General features: G+C 37.9%; 1 protein-coding gene across 2 annotated transcripts in view; it reads left to right on the forward strand.

Moving 5' to 3' along the window:
• The first annotated feature begins 12063 nt into the window (after window positions 1-12063).
• The window catches only part of CCDC158 (coiled-coil domain containing 158), a 90136-nt gene continuing 78575 nt past the window's right edge, over window positions 12064-23624 (forward strand). For both annotated transcript variants that reach the window (XM_082463739.1, XM_082463738.1), the window contains exons 1-2: window positions 12064-14215; window positions 20288-20505. In XM_082463739.1, coding sequence (XP_082319865.1) covers window positions 14146-14215; window positions 20288-20505 — 288 coding nt within the window. In that variant the 5' untranslated portion in view covers window positions 12064-14145. The remainder of the gene's footprint in view (window positions 14216-20287; window positions 20506-23624) is intronic.

A 23624-nucleotide genomic window follows, 5' to 3' on the forward strand; every position in this document is an offset into this window, starting at 1 on the left:
CAGGTTGTGTTCATTTATCTTGGTGTACTTTAAGGGCAAGGAAAAATAGAAGAAAAGTGAAGTTGGCTATTTCTCAGGGTTTTTAGACTGGTAAAACCACTTCTTGCTTTCTCAGCAGCCGATTCGGGAAGGACAGGGCTGGCACGTTCCACTGTCCCAGAGACCAGCCGGGCAGGACTGTTTCCATGTGTGTAAAGTCATGGGATGGAGGTGAGGGAGTGGTGAGAGACAGTCTGATCCTCCCACCTCTGTACCACATTTATTGTTTTAAAACTTATACAGTTATCTTTATTTGTGTTGTGGGTAAAGTGGTTTTTAGGCCGTAGAGATATTATTATACTCCTGAATTGAGGGCAGAAATTGACAAGTTATTTGGTATGTGCAGAGCCCTTACTATTGTGTTCTGCAAAGAGGACTCAGTGTTGTCTATCTAGTATGTTAGGGCCATTCACTGTAATAATCCACAATTCATTAAATAGGGCCTCTGTGAACCACCTGTTCCCAAACTAGATGGCCCCAAATTATATGGTATAGTAGACTGAATAAGGGCCACCCAAAAATATCAGGTTCTAATCCCTGGAACCTGTGAATGGGATAAGGAAAGAGGGTAAAGTCAAAGATCTTGATATGGGAGGTTATCTGGGTGGGTTCTAAGTGCAAACACAAGTATCCTTATAAGAAGGAGTCAGAGGAGATTAGATACAGAAGAAGAGAATTCAGTGTGACCACAGAGACATAAATTGGAGTGATGCAGCCACAAGTTAAGTAATGCCAGCAGCTACCAGAAGCTGGAAGAGGCAAGGAATGGATTCTTCCTTAGAGCCTCTGAAGGGAGCACAACCCTGCCAATACTTGGATTTCAGCCCCGTGAGGCTGATTTTGAACTTCTGGCCCCAGAACTGTGAAAGAATAAATGGCTTTGGTTTTAAGCCACCAAACTTGTGGTAACTTGTTATGGCAATTACAGGAAACTAATACAGTTATACTTATAAATCACATAGAATCGATCCTGTATTGATGAATACAGTAAGTCTTCTACATATGAACCTCCAAGTTGCAGGTTTTCAAAGATGTGAACGTGCCTCTGTATGCCCGCTGTTGTACTGTACTACTGTACTTGTCAAGGTACTGTACTGTAAGATTAAAAATGTTTTATTTTTTGTGTTTGTTTGTTTATGTATTATTTGTGTGAAAAGTATTACAAACCTATTACAGTACAGTACTGATTGTATAGCTGATTGTGTTAGTTGGGTACCTAGGCTAACTTTGTTGGACTTACGAACAAATTGGACTTACAAACACGCACAGAACGGAAATCGTTCGTATGCAGGGGGCTTACTGTATTTTAAAGCTCTCCAGCTGGGGCAGTGGTAGGTGCAGTAGTGGAGACCACTAAATATTTCCTGAACCCCGTAAATCCTAAGGAAAAGGCTAAACAAAGAATTTGGTGAGAAAAGAAATTTAAAAGTGCATACGAAAGAGGTGGTCTAGCACTTCAAAGCAATTTTTTAAACTTTCGTTGTATTCCTATTAATATATCACTGCATTTGTTCTGGTTAAGAGAATAAAGGTACAAAGTGACTTAGGCTTGGTCCTTAGCTAAGACATTGTTGGATAGCTGTCATGTGTATATCAAATAAGAGTTGCAGACACTTGGGGATTGAGTTCCAGGCTCAATCCAGGGGAAAAGAGGTAATGCCAAAGTGCTTCCATGTGGCGGGGAGTTAAAAACAACCTCTAGTCATCTTGAAATAAAGACCTTTTGGAGTATTCAGGATGCAGGAAAAAGCCAGTGTTCAGGTTTAATTGATTGACTTCTGGGTCCCAGGCAGCTAATTTGCACCCCTCTTCTTACCCCACAAAACATCACAAAAACGTACAAAGAGTAGCCAACCTGCTTTCTTTTTGAACTGCTTTTTTGAGGTATAATTTGCATACCATAAAATTCACCAATGTTAAGTGTAAAATCCAATGATATTTAGTAAATTTAGAGTTGTGCAATCATCACCGCAAATCAGTTTTAGAACATTTTCATCACCCAAAAAAGATCCCTGGTACCCATTTGTAGTCAATCCCCATTCCCAATCCCAGCACCAATCCGCTCTAGATCACTGGCCTCCTTTAGAGTTAAGGTTTCAGTTCCTCTGCTGTACTACTCCAGTGGCCTCATAACTGCCTCCTTCTACTCAGTGTATTTCCCACCCAGCCGCTAGAGGATTATATTCCCCTGGTTAAAATCCTCCAGTGGCTTTCCACTGCAATTATAGAATAAACCCCAAAGTCATTAGTATGACTTTTTCAAGGTCCCGTGAGCTCTACCACCAGCCAACCTCACCAGGAACTTCTCAGGATAATTTAGGAAAGGAACTGCTAATAAGCACAGCATTCCTTTGGGCACAGTACACAGTTGGCTGTCTATAAGCAGACCTCCCATTCTCCCTGGACTACATGCAGCTTCACTAGCCTCCTTCCTGGCAGTCAGTGAACCCTTAGCCCTTCTCATCTCAAGACCTTTGCATGTGGCACTTCCTCTTAAGATCTTCCCCAGTCCTCTGCAGGGCTGAATTTTTGTCATTCAGCTCTCATGTCACTTCAGGAAGTCTTTCCCTGACCTACCCTAACTAAGTAGTCTCAACTCCTTCTCTCTGTATATTATTACTACCCTGTGTTATTCTCATCGTTGCACTTGACCAATCTCCAAAATTATATTTTTGATTTGTTTTGTTAGTGTCTTTCTCCGTTAGAATATAAGACCCATGAGGGCAGAAACTTGATTGGTCTTGATCTTAGAAAGTTCTATCTCTAGTATTTATAGAAGCACTATTCATAGCAGCAATACATTGTAAACCATCAAAATGCTAACAACAGTAATTAATAATTACCAGAGGTCTACTTTGTACCAGGCCCTGTGCTAAGTGTTTTATATGCATGAATGATTTAATTAAAGCTTACTACTTTTGATGTGGGAAGAGTAAGGGGAGCATGTCCTCCAGATATAGTCCCCTACATTAAATTATATTTTTCAGAGGCATTGGGCAGTTTTCTTTCCCTTTTTATTAGAACACTGATTTTAAAGACTGGATCAGTGTACATTGCTACCAGCTACATAGTTTTGAACCTCTTTCTCCACATCCCTAAAAGCTAAACTGGAGAGGATTTTGCTGGGAAGAAAGGAGGAAGAAAAAGAAGAGTATAAATACAAGCAGGGTCCTGAAAGAGCAGGACATGCTCAGGACACAGCTAGTAAACTTTGAATGGTGCACAGTGTGTGTCAAGGGAGTGAAGATGAAGATGAGGCTGGGAGGTTGGTTAGGCCAGATGGTAAAGGGCATTGAGTGCTGGTCTTAGTTCAAAGCTTTGTTTTTGGGCAAGGTATGGCAAGATGGCTCTGATTTTAAAGGAAGATTGTAAGAAAATGAAACTAGAAGGATCATTATGAGGTATTTTGTAGCAGGTCTAGTAAGAGTTGATTAAAGCGTGAAAGAATATGATAGGACTAAAATTAACTAAACTGCATATTCCAGGATTCCTTCCTTATAACTTTTGACCACACTTAAGTCTCCTTCCCTGAGTTAAAAGGTATTACAGAGATAGACAACAGAATGTGGAGTTTCAATAGGTGAAGAATGAAGACACTGAAATGTCTGACTTGGGAAGTTGGGTTTATGGTATCACTATCTGAGAACGCCCTAGAAAACAGGTTAGGTGGGAAGGAAAAGAGACCAGATTTGGGATAAGATGAATTTCAGGTGACTGTAAACATATATGCAGAGGTGTTAAAGGAACAGATTTCATTAAAATTTATCTAGAGCCAAAATTTTTAAACGAAAGAGCAGGAAACTTGCTGGAAGCAGTGGAATTGTCCCTATCTGGCTTTGCTGTTGACTGAAATCATCTGTGAGAAGTCACTGTATATTTGGTCATCTTTTTGCTGAATGTTCTCCATACAAAATCATAGAATGTCCAGATTGGAGAAGATTTTACACTTCTTCTAGTCCAATACTCTGCCCGAGAGAGGACAGCCAGTGGCAAATTGTCATCCCAACAAATGCTCATCCACCCTCAGTTTGAACACCTCACAAGGAAGTCCACCATGTAAATATCCAAGGTGCTCTAGTTTTTAGAAAGTCCATTTCCACCCTGAGCTAGAACCTACCTCCCTTTACTTCTGTTCATTAGTCCTCATTCTGAACCTAGAATATTGTCATTCTTTTTTTCAAATGAGGTATAATTGATATATAACATTATATTAGTTTCAGGTGTATTTCACAATGATTTGATACTTGTATTGTCATTCATTTTTCCACTGAGGCAACTGCTTACTTAGATTCCACTGAGATAGTCCAAAAATCCTAGTTGTTTATCTCAGCTCCATTGCTTAAGATTTATAGACCCATTTCTGACCTATTTCTGATTTATAGATAGAAGTTCCTCTGCTCTGTAACTTTTCTAACCAAGCATAAGAGCTGTTAAAAGCATCTCCAAGCAGTGAAAAGCAGTTTAAATGGTCAGAAGACATTCAGGGGGTCTATTTAAGTCAGTTTGGACAGTACCTGGAGAAAGGTCAGGTCTGGGAATGTAGACACGGGCCTATAGGTTTACTTGCTGCGCTATCTTGATAATATCAATGAGACTTATACCAACAAGATTAGCATTGGGCCAATAAATAGGGAGCATATAATTGAACATGTTCTGTCGTATAAACATAGCCTAGATAAGTGCCATAGGCTATAATTTTAAAGCGTACTTTCATATACAAGATAAGCCCAAAGGAAAAAGAATTTAGTTTTGTTGCTGCTGGTGTTGTTGTATGTGTGTGTTTTAGGTGTTGTCAAGATCTTAGGTGATGAAAATTAACTTGCAAATTGAACTTTTTGAAAATAATAAATTTCAGGTAATGAAGTGTTCTGTATATTAATAAGCATATTTTTAAATATTTTTTTTCAGGTGTTAATAGTATAAGTGAAAATAAGAATATCCAGATTTTAAGGTATTTCTTGTTTCACTTTGAGTTATATTTAAGAATTGTGACTAAATACAACTGATACACTAATTTATTATATCTGTATCTAATTTTAGAGCCTGAAGTCTTAAACTTGATGAATGCCTAGGCTGGAGTATCTAAGATAATAAAGTTATAAGGGGTTTATCTCTGTGGTTTTCAAACTCTGCTCCATGGAGCCTTCTGCATTCCATAAAGGTGTTTGGGAGGCAGAGAGGAGGGTATGTAGTCGGGGGTCTGAAGATTCAAAAAACGGCTTCCACTCCTTAAGAAACGTTTAGAAAACACAACCGTAACCTCACTTAGTAATGGTGGAAATTGAGGCTCAGAGATGTGAAAAGATTTGCCCATGCTTTCACAGGTAACCAATGACAGAATTACGTGTCCTGATCCTAAGTTCTGTGCTTCTTATGTGCTGCCTCCCTACAAGATGGTATTATGTACTGGTGAAGTAGGGTCTAAATAGCCTAATTCTACATTACATTATAATGGTCCCTGTGTTTACTCAATGCATTTTAAACTCACTCTTTTCTTTTAGTGGACTTATATGAAACTTATATCTTCTTTCTAGATATATAGAAAGATATAGCCATTTATTATGGGCAAGTGAGGGGGTATACACTGCCTAAATTTTAAAAACAATATTGTTATTCATGGCTTACTGTGGCACTATGTACCTATAGATTGAGGCAAGTACTGTATAGTAAGGCTGACGTGAGTTATCTCAGTTAACTCTTATTCTTTTGAGGTATATACTCTATCTCCATCTTATAGTCTTACAGAGGTTAAATATAGTTCTCAAGGTCACATAGGTGGTAGATCACAGAGCTAGAATTTGAACTGTAACAGTCAATGACAACATCTAGAGAGAAAGAATGTGATTGAGAAAGCAGACAGTAAGAGTGGTGTGAAGTTATTGGTAACAACAATAACTCAGGCAATAAAGGGTTATTCAGTAATAATTGCTCTCCTCATTGTGTTTCTGAGACTGTACCAGCCCAGGTATGTGGTATTTGGATCAATCTTGGGGTACCTTAGAATTTTCTAGGGGAAACATACCTGCAGACTGGTTCTATGAGAGTATGGACCAGTTTTATAAAATCACCAGTCTCAGGCTTCTGTGAAAGGTAGCACTCTAGGGGCTTGAGTCATTAGTTGACGAATCCAGTAATCTAAATATGACACACATTATACGTAATCTTTCCCAATCAAAATAGAGCATGCATTCTAAATCAGCTTACTGTGGAGACAGTCACATTTTATCACAGTCACATGAGAGGTCTACCTTACGTAGCCATAAGGAAAGAAATCAAGGTGAGGAATGGTTACATTAGGGAAAGTAGGTGTACAGTCACCATGGCCTTTTGGAAGCCAAGGAGAAAGGGGTAAGAACCCAGGAGATAGTTTTAAGTCTTTTAGCTCAACTATGTAACAAAAACTAAAGCCTATAAATTATTTTCCTCCAAAAGTCCTCTTTTTGTGGTTTGTGGTTTCTGAGGCCTTTTCTGCAACATTCCAATTAAATAACAAGACCAGAGTCTTTACCTAGCTATTACTTGTCAGAAATTTAAGGCTCCTTTCAATGTGAACCTGTTCATGATTTTAAACCAGGTAGAATTGTTCTTAATAAATCTTGAGGGTACTAGAAGAGGCCAAGATCTTATGTGTGTACTTTACTCAGAGATTTAAATCAGACACATGTAAGTTCATGTTGTTTTTTTTTTTTTTTAATTATTTAATTATTTATTTATTTATGGCTGTGTTGGGTCTTCGTTTCTGTGCGAGGGCTTTCTCTAGTTGTGGCAAGTGGGGGCCACTCTTCATCGCGGTGCGCGGGCCTCTCACTATCGTGGCCTCTCTTGTTGCGGAGCACAGGCTCCAGATGCGCAGGCTCAGTAATTGTGGCTCACGGGCCCAGTTGCTCCGCGGCATGTGGGATCTTCCCAGACCAGGGCTCGAACCCGTGTCCCCTGCATTGGCAGGCAGACTCTCAACCGCTGCGCCACCAGGGAAGCCCTGTAAGTTCATGTTTTGATCCCCAAATCAACAAAGTGCAGCGTTTTCACAATTTTATGACTTACTGAGGCAAAAAAACCTTTCTTTTCCCAGGAATCCTTAGTAATTTAATAAGTTTTATGCCTGAAAATAGGAATTATCTTTCAGTTCTTACAATGCAATGCAAGTAGAGAAACACTGAATGATTTGACCAGTTTAATGATTTGGTCAGTCTAAAATAGTGAAAATCTAGATTACAAATACTTTTTTAAAGACAGATTTCGTTACTCTACGGTACATAAAATAGCTAGCAGCATTGACAAGTAGAAGTGCTAAGCATCTTTACAAATAAATGGTTTTAAAATTCTTGTTTAAGTAAATAAACCTGTGCTGTCTTCTTTATTAATTTTCTAAGAAAAAAAATTTCCCTCTGAAGGACTGTGGCTCCTAATGTCCTACCAACAATCAGTGGTTACTGAATTAATGAGTTTATTATCATCATCTTATGCCAAAGTAGAACATGGTTTCCATATCAGAATAATTTGAAGTCAAACCTTTTCCTTTCTTCTCATTTCTCCAACTTCTAGTACCCGTTCTGCTTATCTTGCTTGTAGGTTCTGTTTCCTTCTTGATACCCAGAACTCTGGTATCAAGCAGAGTGGATTAGTGTATGATCTCGCAATGCTGGGCTTTGATTCAGCCTGTCCTGCTCATTCTTTCATGCTTTTGATCTATCTGTAATTTATGATAATAACATTACTCAGTAATTTACATTTTCTTACTGTCTTTCATCATCCTGAAGAATCCGCACATCCGTCACTTTAGCGTGTAAGCTAAGTTATACAGCAAACATTCATGATAAAACTTGTTTAAATGAGAGTTTTTTCCCAAATAGCAATTCCTTCTGTTAGAACATTTAAATTGCCTAGCAAGCTTGAGTAACATTCCATTTGTTATAATTCTTTATGGAATGTCTCCCTACCTACTACGTATTTCCTAAAAATGATAGCATAAAACATATTAAGGTAGAATTTATCTAATTGTTGTTTTGACAGATGGCACCTCAGTAATCTAAAGGGAGAAACTGTGAGTGAAATAAGAAGGAATTCTGTTCAACAAAAATTCTTTTTAGCTCAGAAGTTTTTTTAAAAAAAAATTTTAACACTATGCTTACATTGTGCATTAATGTAAAAATGGTAAGTAGTGTGTTATAAGTGATCTTCCTCTTTCCATCATTTTGATGGTCCTTGCCTATATTTTTTAAAGAATCAGGATTCTGATTCATTAATTTGATCTGTTGTTTTTCTGTTTTCTTCATTAATTTCTGCTTTTATCTTTATTATTTCCTACCATGTGCTTTCTTTTGTTATACTTTTTCCCCCTACCTTTTTGTGTTAGAAATCTAATTCACTTATTTTCATTCTCTTTTTAAAATTGAAATAGGTGTTTAAGGCTAGGAATTTTCCTCTTTGCATTGGTTTTTTTTTTTTTAAAGTCTGTTGTTTATTTTATTTATTTATTTTTGGGGGGGCTGCGTTGGGTCTTCGTTGCTGCACGTGGGCTTTCTCTAGTTGGGGCGAGCGGGGACTACTCTTCGTTGCGGTGCGCGGGCTTCTCATTGCGGTGGCTTCTCTTGTTGCGGAGCACGGGCTGTAGGTGCGCAGGCTCAGTAGTTGTGGCTCCCGGGCTCTAGAGCGCAGGCTCAGTAGTTGTGGCGCACGGGCTTAGTTGCTCTACGGCATGGGGGATCTTCCCAGACCAGGGCTCGAACCTGTGTCCCCTGCATTGGCAGGTGGATTCTTAACCACTGCGCCACCAGGGAAATCCCTGCATTGCTTTAATGTATCTCAGATTCTGATATGTAGTGCTTTCATTGTCAGTATTTTTCAGAAATTTTTAAATTTCTGTTTATATTTCTCTTATCACATGAGTTATTTAATATAAGGCCTTTTAATTTCCAAGTGGAAAGGCCTTTTTGCTTTTGGGTTTTACTTTTACTTTCTAGTTTTATTACATTGTGACCAGAGGTGGATGTTTGTAACATTTCTATTTATGGAAACTACTGATCTTTTATTTGTGCCCTAAAGTATGATTGGTTTTTGTGAATATTCCTTGTGCACTTGAGAGGAAGGTATATTCTCTATTATCAAAATGTAGTGTTCAATATATATCCAAAAAGTCTACCTTAGTGATTATTTCATCTAAAGCTTTTATATCCTTACTCATTTTTTGGCTGCTTGACCTATCTCATACTGAGTGGCCTGTTAAAGTCTCTCATTGTTACTGTGTTTCTAGTTCTTATTGCATTTCCTGTAATGTATGTTTTATCTTAGTGGTTGCTGTGTTATATGGTACATGGAGTCAGAGGTATTATATCTTTATTGTGGAATGCAGCTTTTAACTTTAAGTGCCCTTTGTCTTATTTAATACTCTTTGGCTTGAGGACTACTTGGTCTGGTATCAGGATTTTAACCCATGCTTTTTTTAAAAAATTTTATTGAAGTATATTTGGTTTACAGTGTTGTGTTAATTTCTGCTGTACAGCAAAGTGACTCAGTTATACACACACACACACACATATATATATATATATATATATATATATATATATATATATATTCTTTTTCATATTCTTTTCCATTATGGTTTATCACAGGATATTGAGTATAGTTCCCTGTGCTATACAGTAGGACCTTGTTGTTTATCCATCCTATATATAATAGTTTGCATCTGTTAATCCCAAACTCTCAATCCTTCCCTCCCCCTTGGCAACCACAAGTCTGTTCTCTATTTCTGTGAGTCTGTTTCTGTTTCCCAGATATGTTCATTTGTGTTGTATTTTAGATTCCACATATAAGACATATCATATGGTATTTGTCTTTCTCTTACTGACTTACTTTGCTTATTATGATAATCTCTAAGTCCATCCATGTTTCTACAGATGGCATTATTTCATTCTTTTTTATGGCTGAGTAATATTCCATTGTACATTGTATAGCATTGTATACCACGTCTTCTTTATCCATTCATCTGTCAATGGACATTTAGGTTGTTTCCATGTTTCCGCTATTGTAAATAGTGCTGCTATGAACATAGGGATGCATGTATCTTTTTGAATTTGAGTTTTGTCTGGGTACATGCCCAGGAGTAGGATTGCTGGATCATATGGCTACTCTATTTTTAGTTTTTTGAGGAACCTCCATACTGTTTTGCATAATGGCTACACCAGTTTACATCCCCACCAACAGCATAAGAGGGTTCCCTTTTCTCCCACCCTCTCCAACATTTATTATTTGTAGTCTTTTTATTGATGGCCATTCTGACTGGTGTGAGGTGGTACCTCATCGTAGTTTTGATTTGTATATCTCTAATAATTAACGATGATGAGCATCATTTCATGTGCCTATTGTCCATCTGTATGTCTTCTGTGGAGAAATGTCTATTTAGGTCTTCTGCCCATTTTTCAATTGGGTTGTTAGTTTTTTTGTTATTGAATTGTATGAGCTGTTTATATATGTATTTTGAAAATTAATCCCTTGTCGGTCTCATCATTTGCAAATATTTTCTCCCAGTCCATAGGTTGTCTTTTCGTTTTATTTGTGGTTTCATTTGCTGTGCAAAAGCTTATAATTTTGATTAGGTCCCATTTGTTTATTTTTGCTTTTATTTCTATTGCTTTGGGAGATTGACCTAAGAAAACCATGGTACGATTTTTGTCAGAGAATGTTTTGCATATGTTCTCTTCTAGCAGTTTTATGATGTCATGTCTTATATTTAAGTCTTTAAGCCATTTTGAGTTTATTTTTGTATATGGTGCGAAGATGTGTTCTAACTTCATTGATTTACCTGCAGTTGTCCAACTTTTCAACACCACTTGCTGAAGAGACTGTTTTTTCCCCATTGTATATCCTTGCCTCCTTTGTCGAAGATTAATTGACCATAGGTGTGTGGGTTTATTTCTGGGCTCTCTATTCTGTTCCATTGATCCATATGTCTGTTTGGCCAATACCAAGCTGTTTTGATTACTGTAGCTTTGTAGTATTGTCTGAAGTCAGGGTATGCCTCCTGCTTTGTTCTTTTTCCTCAGGATTGCTTGGGCAATTCTCTGTCTTTTATGGAGCCATATAAATTTTTGGATTATTTGTTCTAGTTCTGTGAAAAATGCCATGGGTAATTTGATAGGGATCACATTAAATCTGCAGATTGCTTTGGGTAGTATGGCCAACCCATGCTTTCTTACTGCTTTCATTTGCCTAGCAAATCATTGTCCATCACTTTATTTGTAGTCTTTTTGAATCAATGCCTATTAGTGTCCTCTTGTGTACAGCACAGAGTTGAATATTTTTAAGAGCCAATTTGAAAATACTTCTCTTTGAATAGGCAAGTTAAGTCCCTTCAGGTTTATTGATGTGACTGTTGTGTTTGGTCTAAATTCTGTCACATTGTTATTACGTTATTATCTTCTGGTGCAATTACTGCAAGTATTGTATTTACTGTGTTTATTTGGTGTTTCTTCTTTACTTTTTCTTTTTAAAATTCTTTTGTCACTTAAGATTTGTATTTTTATTCTAGTGGTTACCTTTGCCTTAGTACTTTCTATACTGCACCTATAACCCCCTTTTTTTTCTTTCTTTACCTTTTGCTTTTTGTCAGTTTTAAATGGTACCTTTTACAACCAATGGCATTCTACTTTCCCTTTTTTTCTCTTTTCCCGTCTTTAGTTACATCTGTTCTCCATTGTCACACATATAATGTTTATATGTTATTCTTCAGTGCCATTATGCCACCCATGTTTTAGTCTCAACTTTGCAATTGAATATTTAAATGTTCACCATCAGTCTTTTTTCAGTGTTCCCAGTCATCTTTTTTTTTTTTTCAAATGTTCATCTTTTTTCCCAAGTTTTATTTTGAAAAATTTAAAACCTAGAGAAAAACCAAGATTTTCACCAGTTGTTACCATTTGGCCACATTTGCTGGTCATCTGTTGGTTGGATGAAGCTTCACTCCCTCTAGTAGATTTCTCAGAAGGGGCACTTAATGTACAGTGGTCTGGTGCATTCAAAACTGCTTTTCTGTGCCTTTGAATCTTTTGAAGATCTTGGCTGGGTATAATATCCTTAGTTTATATCAATACTTTCTTTCCTTAGATTTCTTGAAAATGCTCCTCTCCTGTTGCCTTGCTTGTATGTTGTTTTTGAATAATCTGAGGCCATTCTAATCCTTTTGCCTTTGTATATTATTTCATCTTTTTTGCCTGAAGGCACTGAGGATTTTTTCATAATCTTTAAAGTCTTAATATTGTTTTATTAGGATATATTTCAGAGTTGATCATTCTTGGTCGATTTTCCCTAGTATGAAAAATGTGTAGATTTGGATCTTCCTTTATTTATAGGAAGCTTCCTTGGTTTATAGTTTTAAATAATAGTTCTGTTTCATTTTTTTTGACTTTTTTCTTCAGGGACACCAATTATGTTCAACCTTCTTTGCCTGTCTTCCATTTCATTCACTTCCTCTCCCACCCTTTTTATTTCTTTATCTCAGTTTTCATCCTCTTGGTTGTTTTCCTGATTTTCTTCAATGCCTTTATTAAGTTTACATTACAGTCTCTCCTCCCTGTGTACTTTGTAATTTGGTCTTCATTCCTGATATAATTTTGTCTTTTTCTTTTCTTTCTTTCCTTACTTTAATAAACTCTCATTTCATTTCTTCCTGATTTTTTGCTTTTTTCTTTGTTTATTGTCCACTTCTGTTCTTACATTTACAATTCTCATTCAAGGGTGACTTTTCATCACCCCCAAATGCTTGCTTGAGAATATTTAGTTCAGTTTGGAGTGTTTTCTTTCACTTCATGTTTGTTGCCGGGGAGGGTACGGGGGGGGACTCTTCACAGGCAAAAAAGAGTTTATCCACATTTTCTGACATTTTGTTATAGTTTTGTATGGATGTGTTCTACTTTTATCTATTTTTTTTCATTTAGTGGACAGGATTCTTTGTCTGAGAGAGCCGTCTTCCATATGTTCCCTTTTATGGATGGTGGTGGGGACGTTGGGTGGGAAGGGTAGAAGGAGCATTGGCCTATCTTGCTTCTTTTTTGTTTCTGCTGGTTCCTGAATTTTCCGCTCTCATTTCCTTCTTCCCTTTACTGCCATGTCTCCATATCTGATTCTCCCCCAGAAACATTCTTCTCTGAGGCTGACACTCCTGGTGCCCACCCACTTTCAAGCCCTTACTGCATAGCCAGGGCTACAGACTATCATGTTCCAGCCTGTGCTTAGTAACCTGGCCTTTCTTCTTCACTTTCCGGGGTGACTCTGTGCTTCCTCTCAGTCCTCTACTCCTTTTCAGTCTTTTCAGCCTCTCCTTTCCTGTTGTCCATACTCACAGGCCTGCAGTGCTGGTCGGTAGAATATGGGAGAACTTCTGGAAAAAAATTTCCCTCTCCTTACAGACAATTTGAAGGCTGTGGTATTCTCTGTCTTCTGGGAATGCTGAAGGCTTGGAGCCCATGTGCTTTTATTTATTTGTTGTTCTTGTTGATTTTATGGATATTCAGAGGATGAGGAGGAGATTTGGAATCAGGCCACCACCAGTGTTTTCCAAACCCAGAAGACCCTTCTTGGCCTAATCTAAAATTATGAGCACTATTTGATATCAAAGAAGTTTTTACCTTTTATTAATGATTTCTAATTTGCTGATTTGTGATCTTTTTTCCTAATTTGTGGCTCTTTACCGAGGAAATGTCTTCTTCCATTATTTGACAATGTAACGTGATGAGAGAGACTTAAGAAAAGACTCTGCCCCAAATCAGAGTGCTAATAATCATAATAATTAAAGTGTTAGTTTTTTATTTTTAGATTGTCTCTGATAAGCCACTTGGCCATTAAAATCAATAAGTTTTACAGTAAGATTCTGTTCACTTATTAATGTTAGATAATAATAAAATATTTCTGTGTAAATACTTTCCTGGTGAAAAATTGCCATTAAATTTCAAATGTGAATATAGTCAGTTCTTCCTCTATGAACTTTTTTCACATAATACCTTATTAATAAAGATCGAATCCCTGTCTTTTATAGGTAAGAACTAAAAGAACTAAATAGGGAAGCATTCATATTTCAAGATCTCTAAGAAGAGGTAGCAAATATTTAAAATGGAACAAAAACCTTGTGAATCAAATAATGAGGATCTTTTATCGAGTAGTGGCATTATATCCAATGCAGGTACGTGTTTTTTATAAAACAAAATGGGAAAAAAATTAGAACTAAACAGTCTTCATAATATTCATTCAAGCTGCTATTTTTTCAGTATGTTTTGACTTTAACTGTGCAAGGCACAGACCTTGTTCATGAATGTTTACCAGATTATTTATAATTCTGCTTTATGAGGAAGAAATTGTTTAGTCTTTTAAAAATAGCATATCTATTTTTTAGCATGTGTTTACATTATTTTTTGGTTTGAAGATACATTATTTTTTGGTTTGAAGATTGTTTTCAAGTTGAGGCACTTGAGCACATGCCATGTTTCTGGAAATGCCTTCTCTTCCTCGGTCTGCTCTAAGCCCAAATTCTGCATCATTGTGACTTCTTTTCGCTCACACCCCCCGCCCCCCATCCAGTCAAGTACCAAGTCCTGCTTTCTCTATTCTCAGAAATGTGTCTTGAATGCATTTTCCCTCTCCATTCCCATGACTGCTGTCCTAGTTCAGGCCCCCCATCAACTCTGATGAAAATTATTTCAGTCAACAGATAGCAGGCAGGAAAACAGAAACAGTTGGAATAAATAGGGGACATTTAATATAGGGAATTGATAACACAGGTGTTGAAAGAGCTGAGAAGGCTCAGAGATGAGCCACTGCAGGAAGCTGCTACCAGCTTTTGGGCTAGAAGGACCCTGAGAATGGGAACTGTCATACGGCGTAGGTACAAGCAGGAGCTAGAACCATGGAGACGGCTGCCTGTGGGAGTTGAAGCCACCACTCACTGCCAGAAGCCTGTCTGAGGCAGGAGAGAGGAGCGATCCCTTAGCTTCTCCCTTCCTCTGGCCTTCTGGTCTTTTGCCTGTACCTCCCACTGCGAACCGTCCTGGAAACAAGTTGGGAACGGGGCCTAGGAAAACAAGTTCTCCACAACACACAGCAGAATAGGGGCAGGACAGAGAATGGATTATCTGGCAGTCAGGCAGGTGACCTGCACAGCCCTAACTGCTTTCCCTGTCATGTCTCTCTCATCTGAAAGAATGCAGCCAGAGTTTATTCTCAGTTATAGGTGTTGTTTCACTGTTTCTAAGCACAGTGAAACAGTGCTTAAAAACTTTTATTTTAGCACGCTTATTTTGTAAAAGCTTCTGCTCCTTAGGATGCTCATGCTATTGTCACCTCCGTCCTACTATACCCATCAACCCTGCTCACCTCCCCACCTACACGATATCCCTCATCCTCATCAGGGACATGGGCACTTAGCTCATGGGCTGTCTCTCCCTCCCCAGGCACAACATCATCCCGTAATATCATCGTCCTCATGGGTGACTCATCTAAGATCTTAGACTCACGGCTTCTACACCTTTCTAGTTCTAATTGTTTTGACCTATGCTCTAGCTACTCACTTTCCTATCTTGGATCTTATTGCCAAGAATGGTTGGACTTCTGGAATCCAGCCTGCTATCTTCTAGCACTCTCACTCTCTTATTCCTGCAACACTAATTTTTCTGCCTCATAAAAGGTAGTGGTTCTCAACCATGGCTCCATGTCAAAATCACTTTTTGAGACTTTAAACTTTTCAATGTCTTAGAACCACACCTAGAGATGCTAATTCGGGAGATCTGGAATGGGGCTTGGGCACTGCTGGGTTTTTTTTTTTTTTTAAAGCTCTCCTTGTGCTCCTGGTTTACAGCAAGGGCTGAGAACAGCTGCTCTACCTTCTGCTGTTTTCTCCTAAGCTATCAACCTCTTCCTATCTTCACTTTCTTTATCACTTGCCAATATCCTCAACTTCCTCTTTCTCTTGTTCTTCTTTGCACTCTTACAGGAAAATCCCAGTGCTTTCAGGCTGACTGCCTTTTCCATGTTTGTTCTGGGCTGCTGGAAGAAAATACACAAATGTGGATTTTCCACCAATTTGCCACTTCAGAGCCATAGTCTGCCATCTCAGCTGGGCCCCTGATACTGCTGAGGAATCTTTCTCTTAATCTTAGCCAGTTCTGTCTCCAGTTTCTCACCACGCTTATTTCACAATTACACCATTCTCAAGCCCCTCACTCTGCCACCGTCCTTCTCACTCTCAGATAACATCATTTCCTAATTTGCAGAGAAAATACGCCATTAGGCTGGTATTCTCCTACCCTCTCCTGTACTGCCCCTAAGACTCACTGTTTTTCACAGTCGATGCGTCTTCATAGTTCAGTGGAGGAGGTACCCTCCTAATTTGCTACCCATGCTTTAATTCCCACCCCCGCTCACACCAGCTCAGCCTCCTCGGAGGTTTGGCTCCAGAATCTCTGCAGAGTCTTGGGCCCCACTCACTCCGATATCTTCAGTCCCTCTCTCTCTATTTGCACTTATCCATCAAAGTAAACATGCTAAATCTCTCCCAGCCTAAAACCACTAACAAGGAGATATAACAAACCAAAACAACAAAAATTAAAACCTTCTCCTCAACCTACGCCTTCTGTGTCTCTTCTTCCTTCATAGCTGTGCCGTCTGAAAGACAAGTCTGTGTTCCCATGTCCACATCTTCACCATCGATTCACTCTGTGAACCACTGCCTTAGGACTTTTGAACCTAGTATTCCAATGAAATCACTCTGGCCATAATGACTAGATTTTCTCTTTTTTGCTGAATGCAGTGAACTCTCCCCCTGCCCAACATTTTACTTCGAATTTTTTCAAAATGGTCGAAAAATTGAAAAAATAGTACATTGAATACATTAAATACCCTTCAACTGATGCACCAGTTGTCAACATTTTATCATATTTGCTTTATCTCTATACCTACAATTTATATTCCGTTTTGCTGAAGTTGAAGGCATCATTATTCATGCCTCAAAACCTGAATGTGCATCTCCTTAGGAAAAGGATGATTTCCTACATTGCCACATCATCGTATCTGAGAAAATTACTGTCAATGCAGTTATCATCTAATTTATATTCATATTTAAATTTCCCCAGTTGTTCCAAAAAAAAGTTTTAGTTAGCATTTAAAAAAATCTAATCAAAGATCATGCACTGTTATTTGATTGTTTGGTCTCTTTATTCTCTTTAAATCTGTAACCATCCTCCCTCCTTTTGTTGTTGTTGTTTCTCATAGCATTTTCCTTAAGAGTCCAGACCAGTTGTATTACAAGATGTTCCACATTCTAGATTTTTCTGATTGTGTCTCATGTTTAGATTCAGATGAAACTCATTTGGCAAGAGTTTTACATAGGTGACAATTTATACTTTTACATCATACTTTAGGGAACACGTAATGCCAGATCCTGCTAATTTAGAGTCATATTTTCTCCTTTACAATTAATAAGTAACCTATAGGATGGCCCTTTGAGACCTTGTGAATATCCTAGTACTAAATAACCTTTCGTTCAGTGGTTTTAGCGTCAATTGAAGATCCTTGCCTGAATCAATTATTACATTGATGATTTCTAATTTTACCATAGTTATTAGCACACATTTTTTAGGAAAGAAAAGCTTTTCTCTTATTATCACTCTAGATCCATAGGTTGTTTTTAATTCAAAGTGCTATAATGTATTGTTGTCAATGTTGTTTTGATGCTCAATTGTACCAAATTTGGCCAGCCCCTTTAAGCCAGTTCTGTGTCTTTTTAAAACGTGGCCCACTTCATTACTTTCTGGCACATCAGAATGTTCCAGGCTGTACTTTTCCTGTTCCACCAGACCTGGAATCAGCTATTCACTAAGGAGCCCTGGTTCCTTCTAAGTAGGAAATAGTATTCACACACCAAGATCTCGTGTGCTTATTGCTACTGAAGTGTCACTGTGTCTAGGAGTGTTCAGTGTCTAAAGCTTGGAATTATATTTTTTTCCTTAAGTTCACACTGGTAATTCTCAAATCCAGTACCATAGAGTTGTTCCTCATCTTCCCCCCATTCCATATCTGTATTTCCCTTACAGTGAAAACTCAACGTTTCCAAAAACTTCAGTGTGTTTACTCGTTTTCTCTCTTACACAGTACACACAAAATTGTTTCAGAATTGTAACGACACCTGTTATATTAACAACTTACCTGCTAAGTTAAGTTCACGTGCAGTCAGGGTACTGTGTTCTAAAGTTATTTGAAAGGAACTATTTTCTCTGTGAGGTTATGTTATCAACTTACTGTACACTTAGGTTTATTTTTTTCTGTTAGTTTTCAATTTTATTTTTTGAATATGTATAACATGTATATGGCTCAATAGTGAAAACTTTATAAAAAGGTATATTTAGTAGAGTCTTGCTGCCATCCCTATCTTTTCCATTCTATTTCCACCCATCCCTATACTCCTACAGATAGCTGTTTTCATGAGATTCTGTCTTATTCTTCCAGTGTTTCTTTTGTGCAAAATTAAGCAAATGCCACACATACACACATATCCATATATGTACATACATATACACATACACGTACACTCTTGTTTCTCCTTTCTTACAAAGAAGAGGGAAATTAACCTCCACCTATTTAAGGGAGGAGTAGCAAAGAATATGTGGACGTATTTTAAAACCACTGCAGTTTACCTTCTGGTCACAGATTACTTATATTTCTCTCACATGCAAAATATATTCACTTTCCTAAGAAGGCCCCTAATAGCCTGATCACACTACAGCACTCACTGAAAGGCCAGAATATCTTTATCTAAATTAGATTCAAGTACGGATGAAACTCCTTAATTGTAATCCCTTAAATACAGCTCCTTGAGTAGAGTTCCTCGTTATCTGAAGACTTGTGACACCCAACATGCAGTGGTAGCCAGGCACAGGATAACCATTGTCCTCTCCTATTGAGAAAGCAGTAAACAGGAAGCACGTATGTCCGTCACAGTTCTGAAATCCAGCTGGGCACAGGTTGACCCCTCAGGACCAGCTGACTGATTAGGACCCAGGCCTGGGAATAAGTCTCCATGGTTCCTGGCACCATCCACTGGACACTTGGGTCTGGCTCTGAGTTCTCCTCCCTTTTGCATGAAAGGTAGCATATGTTTCCAGCTGGGTGGCTTTTTTCAGCCTGCTTGTAGAAAAGCCTCTTTCCATCTCATACTGTCTCTGTCCCTCAGTTCAAGCCAGTGGTGGTTCTTGAAAATCTTTGTGTGTCTTCTGTGACTCTTACTGGGTTTTACCTCCTTCGTCTTCCTTTTAAATGTTAATATTTCCTCAGAGTGCCCTTCTTGATCCTCTTCCCTTTTCACTCTGTACGCTGCCCCTAGATGATCCCGTTGACTCCAAGGATTCATTAGAGCTCATATGCTGATGATTCCCAGAGTCTTATCTCTAAAGTAAAACACTCTCCCAGACTTCAAGTCCATGTACAGTATTTGCAAATCAACATCATTACTTGGATGTTGCTGAAGCCGGAAACTAAAGAGAAATCTTTGATGTCTCCCTCTCTCTTACTTACCACATATATTTCTTAAATTCACGCCCTTGTTTCTATCTCTGCTGTCTCTGCTTTAGGGCAGACCCTTGCCATGTCTTGCCTGAACTGTTGAAAGCCTTCTTCTACTTTGAGTTTCTACCTTCATTTTTATCCCCATCCAATGCATTCTCTACACTGAAGCCAGAGAGCCTTTCCAGAACACAAGTGTAGTTATATTACCCCTATCCTCAGGTCCTTTAATGATTCCCTAGAGCTTTCACAGTGAAATCCAAATTCCTTGGCACGACCACAAGGCCCTTCGTGATTTGTCCTACATTTTCATTCTCATATCTGGCCACTACTTCCTTTCACCCATAGTCTGCCATGCTGCTTCAAGACCCCTCGCCAATAATGATGGTTTTCCCACTACCTGGAATGCTCTTCCTCTTCTCCTGTCTTCCAGACTAGTGACTTCTTACTCATAGATGCTTCAAGACTAATTCAGCTCAAGTATCACTTGATCACTGTCGAGTAAAACTACCCACTCCTCCCTGACCTGCTCCTCCTTTTTACCTTGTGCTCTTCTCTCTCAGAGAGACTCTCACTTTTCTGTTTTCCCCATGAGACCTTGAGCTCCTTCAGGGTTCAATAAGGGAATCTACCCGGGATAATGTTTGCCACAAAATTATTTTATTATTAAGTTCATTAATTGGTTAATTAATTATTTAATATTTAGGCTCTTCAGGTTCATTTTTTATGTCATCTATTCGTGGAACAATAATTGAAAACACGTCTTCAACTGGGACTTTGACACAAATCCCTTTTTTCCCTAAATATGAAGTGGAACTTGATACTCACAGAAAAGTCATTCCTTACCCTGGAAAGGAACATATTGAACGTGTTTTGGAAGAATATTCACATCAAGTCAAAGATTTGCAGAGAAGACTAAATGAAGTGAGTTACATTCTTTTCCTCCAGTATCTGATACCATTTTGGGGAGACAGTGAAGCACAGAGCTTTGGAATAGGACCCAAACTTTCTGGAAGAAAAACTTAATAATGGATTCATGGAACTTCCCTGGTGGTTCAGTGGTTAAGAATTCATCCCCCAGTGTAGGGGACATGGGTTCGATCCCTGGTCAGGGAACTAGATCCCAAATGCATACCACAACTAAGAGTTTGCATGCCACAGCTAAGGAGCTCACCGGCCGCAACTAAGACCCAGCACAAAATAACCAAAAATAAATAAATAAAATTTTAAAAAATAATAATAATGGATTCATTGGTTAAACTTGTTAATTTGGCCTATGCCTTCTATTTCACTATTAAAAATTGGACTGATGAAAAGTCTACATACCCATTTGTCTTTTGTTAATAATAAGTCATAATGCCTTGTCTTAATGGTGTAATTTTTTTCCAGTTTTATTTAGCTATAATCAACATACAGCACTGCATAAGTTTAAGGTGTACAACATAATGAATTGATTTATATATATCATGAAATGATGACCACAATAAATTTACTTAACATTTATCATCTCATATAGATAAAAAAAAGAAAAAAAAAAGTTTTTCCTAGTCATAAGAACTCTTAGGATTACTCTCTTAACAACTTTCATATATACCATACAACAGTGTTAATTATAGTCATCATGTTATACATTACATCCCCAGTACTTATGTTGTACCTTTTGATCACCTTCATCCAATTCCCCCTCTCCCCACATCCCCGTTTGGTAACCACAAATCTGATCTCTTTCTGTATAAGTTTTTTTGTTTTTTAGATTCCACATGTAAGTGAGATCATATGATACTTGTGTTTCTCTGTCTGACTTATTTCACTTAGCATAATGCCCTCAGTGTCCATCCATGTTGTTGTAAATGGCAGGATCTCCTCCTTTTTGTGGCTGAATAATATTCCATTGTGTGTGTGTGTATATATACACACACATACATACATACCTCAACTTCTTTATCCATTCGTCTGTCAGTAGACACTTAGGTTGTTTCCATGTTTTGGCTATTATAAAGCAAGCTGCTATGAACACGGGGGTGCAGGTATCGCTTCGACATAGTGTTTTCATTTCCTTTGGATATATTCCCAGAAGTGGAATTGCTGGATCATATGTTAGTTCTCTTTTTGATTTTTTGAGGATCCTCCCTACTGTTTTCCATAGTGGCTGCACCAGTTTTTTATAATCCCATCAGTAGTACACAAAGGTTCCCTTCTCTCCACATTCTCACCAGCATTTGTTATCTCTTGCTTTTTTGATGTTAGCCATTCTAACAGGTGTGAGGTGATATCTCATTGTGGTTTTGATTTGCATTTTCCTAGTGATTAGTGATATTGAGCATCTTTTCATGTACCTGTTGGTCATTCGTATATCTTCTTTGGAAAAATGTCTATTCACGTCCTTTGCCCATTTTTAATTAGATTATTTGGATTTTTGCTATTGAGTTGTATGAGTTCTTTATATATTTTGGATGTTAACCCCTTATCAGATATAGGATGTGCAAATACCATTTTTTCCCAATCCATAGGTTGTCGGTTCATTTTGTTAATTGTTTCTTTTGCTGTGCTCTTGGTGTAATCTTAGTGAAACTTGAATAGCTCAAAATGTTATAATTAATGACATTCATCTATAATTATAATTAGTAATTGGTTCAGGCCTGCTGTCCTGCTTTCATGATACCTGGTTTTTCTTTACAAAGCAGTTGGTAGGGGGTCGGTTTTTAGATGTATGTGTATACATGATAGCTAAGTAGTGTATAGAAGTTATTCGATAAAAATTTCAAGTGGACCTTGTGTAGAATCAAGCTGGCTTTAGTCAGCTTTACAGCTGCATGTTGGATCCTAATAGTCTATAACCTAGAAGTCAAACTTATACAAAGGTCTTTGTGATCTAATTTCTTCCCTGTACATTTTAGCCTCTTCTGCTACCTGTTCCATATATGTACCCTCCATTCTAGCAATATCGCTCTTCCCTGGATGTGCCGTTCTATTCTAGACCTTCAGGCATTTGCCCAAGTCATTTCCTCTTCTCTGCCTGTCTACCTGTTAAATTCTTATTATCCATCAAGACTCAGCTCAAGCATTTCCTTCTCTGAAGGCTTTCCTCTAGACACAAGTAGGTGTGTTCTCCTCTGTACACTTGTTGCTCTTCATACACATGTCTATTGTAGTATTTAGTACATTTTATTATATTCATTAACAGATTGTTCTACTTCATCAGAATGTGTGAGCACTTAAAAAAACTACAAATTTATTAAGTGCTGAAAATGAGATACCATTGTATTATGTAGAGGGGATGCAAAGATGAATAAGATAGGACTCATAAGGAGTTCATAGTCTTGAAGGGGGCCTGGCATATAAACAAATAATGACAATACTTTATGATAAGTGCACTAAAGAGATGGATTGATGATAGATAGATAGATAGATAGATAGATAGATAGATAGATAGATAGATAGATGAAGCACAGAGGTACCAATGAGGAAAAGAAGCAATGTCAGTTAATTTTCCAAGTCTATCCTCTGGCGGAGTATGTGACACTTGACTGGCTCCCAATAAATTAGTTAAATCAGTAAATAAATAACAGGGCTATTTGGGTACTTATAATATTTATAACAAACCTCCTATGTAACAGATATTATGCTAGGTACTGGATATATAAAAATGGAAAAGATGTGGTCCTTTTTATGTACACATTTACAGTCTTATAGCTGAGATTTAAAATAGAAAATGATAGTAACAGGACATGTATGCTACAGTAGGGGTAAGCAGTGATGCTAAATCTAATCAATGCTTTACATTCCTTATCTTAGTTGACTTTTCAACAACATTTGACACACATGACAATTCTCTTCCTCTTGAAGTGCTCTTTTCTCTTAGGTCTCATGGAAACACACTCTCCTGATTTTCCTCCAGCTCATTCTTTTTCAGTTTCTTATTCCAGCAAAACCCTCCATAGACAGTAATAGTGATTCCCATAGCTTCTGTTGCCATTTATATGTAAGTGAATGTTCAGTTTACATTTCTGGTCAGACCTCTTAACTGGTCTCCACACCAGTTA

Source organism: Balaenoptera physalus, assembly GCF_965194825.1.
Source record: "Balaenoptera physalus genome assembly, chromosome: 5".
NCBI lineage: Eukaryota > Metazoa > Chordata > Mammalia > Artiodactyla > Balaenopteridae > Balaenoptera > Balaenoptera physalus.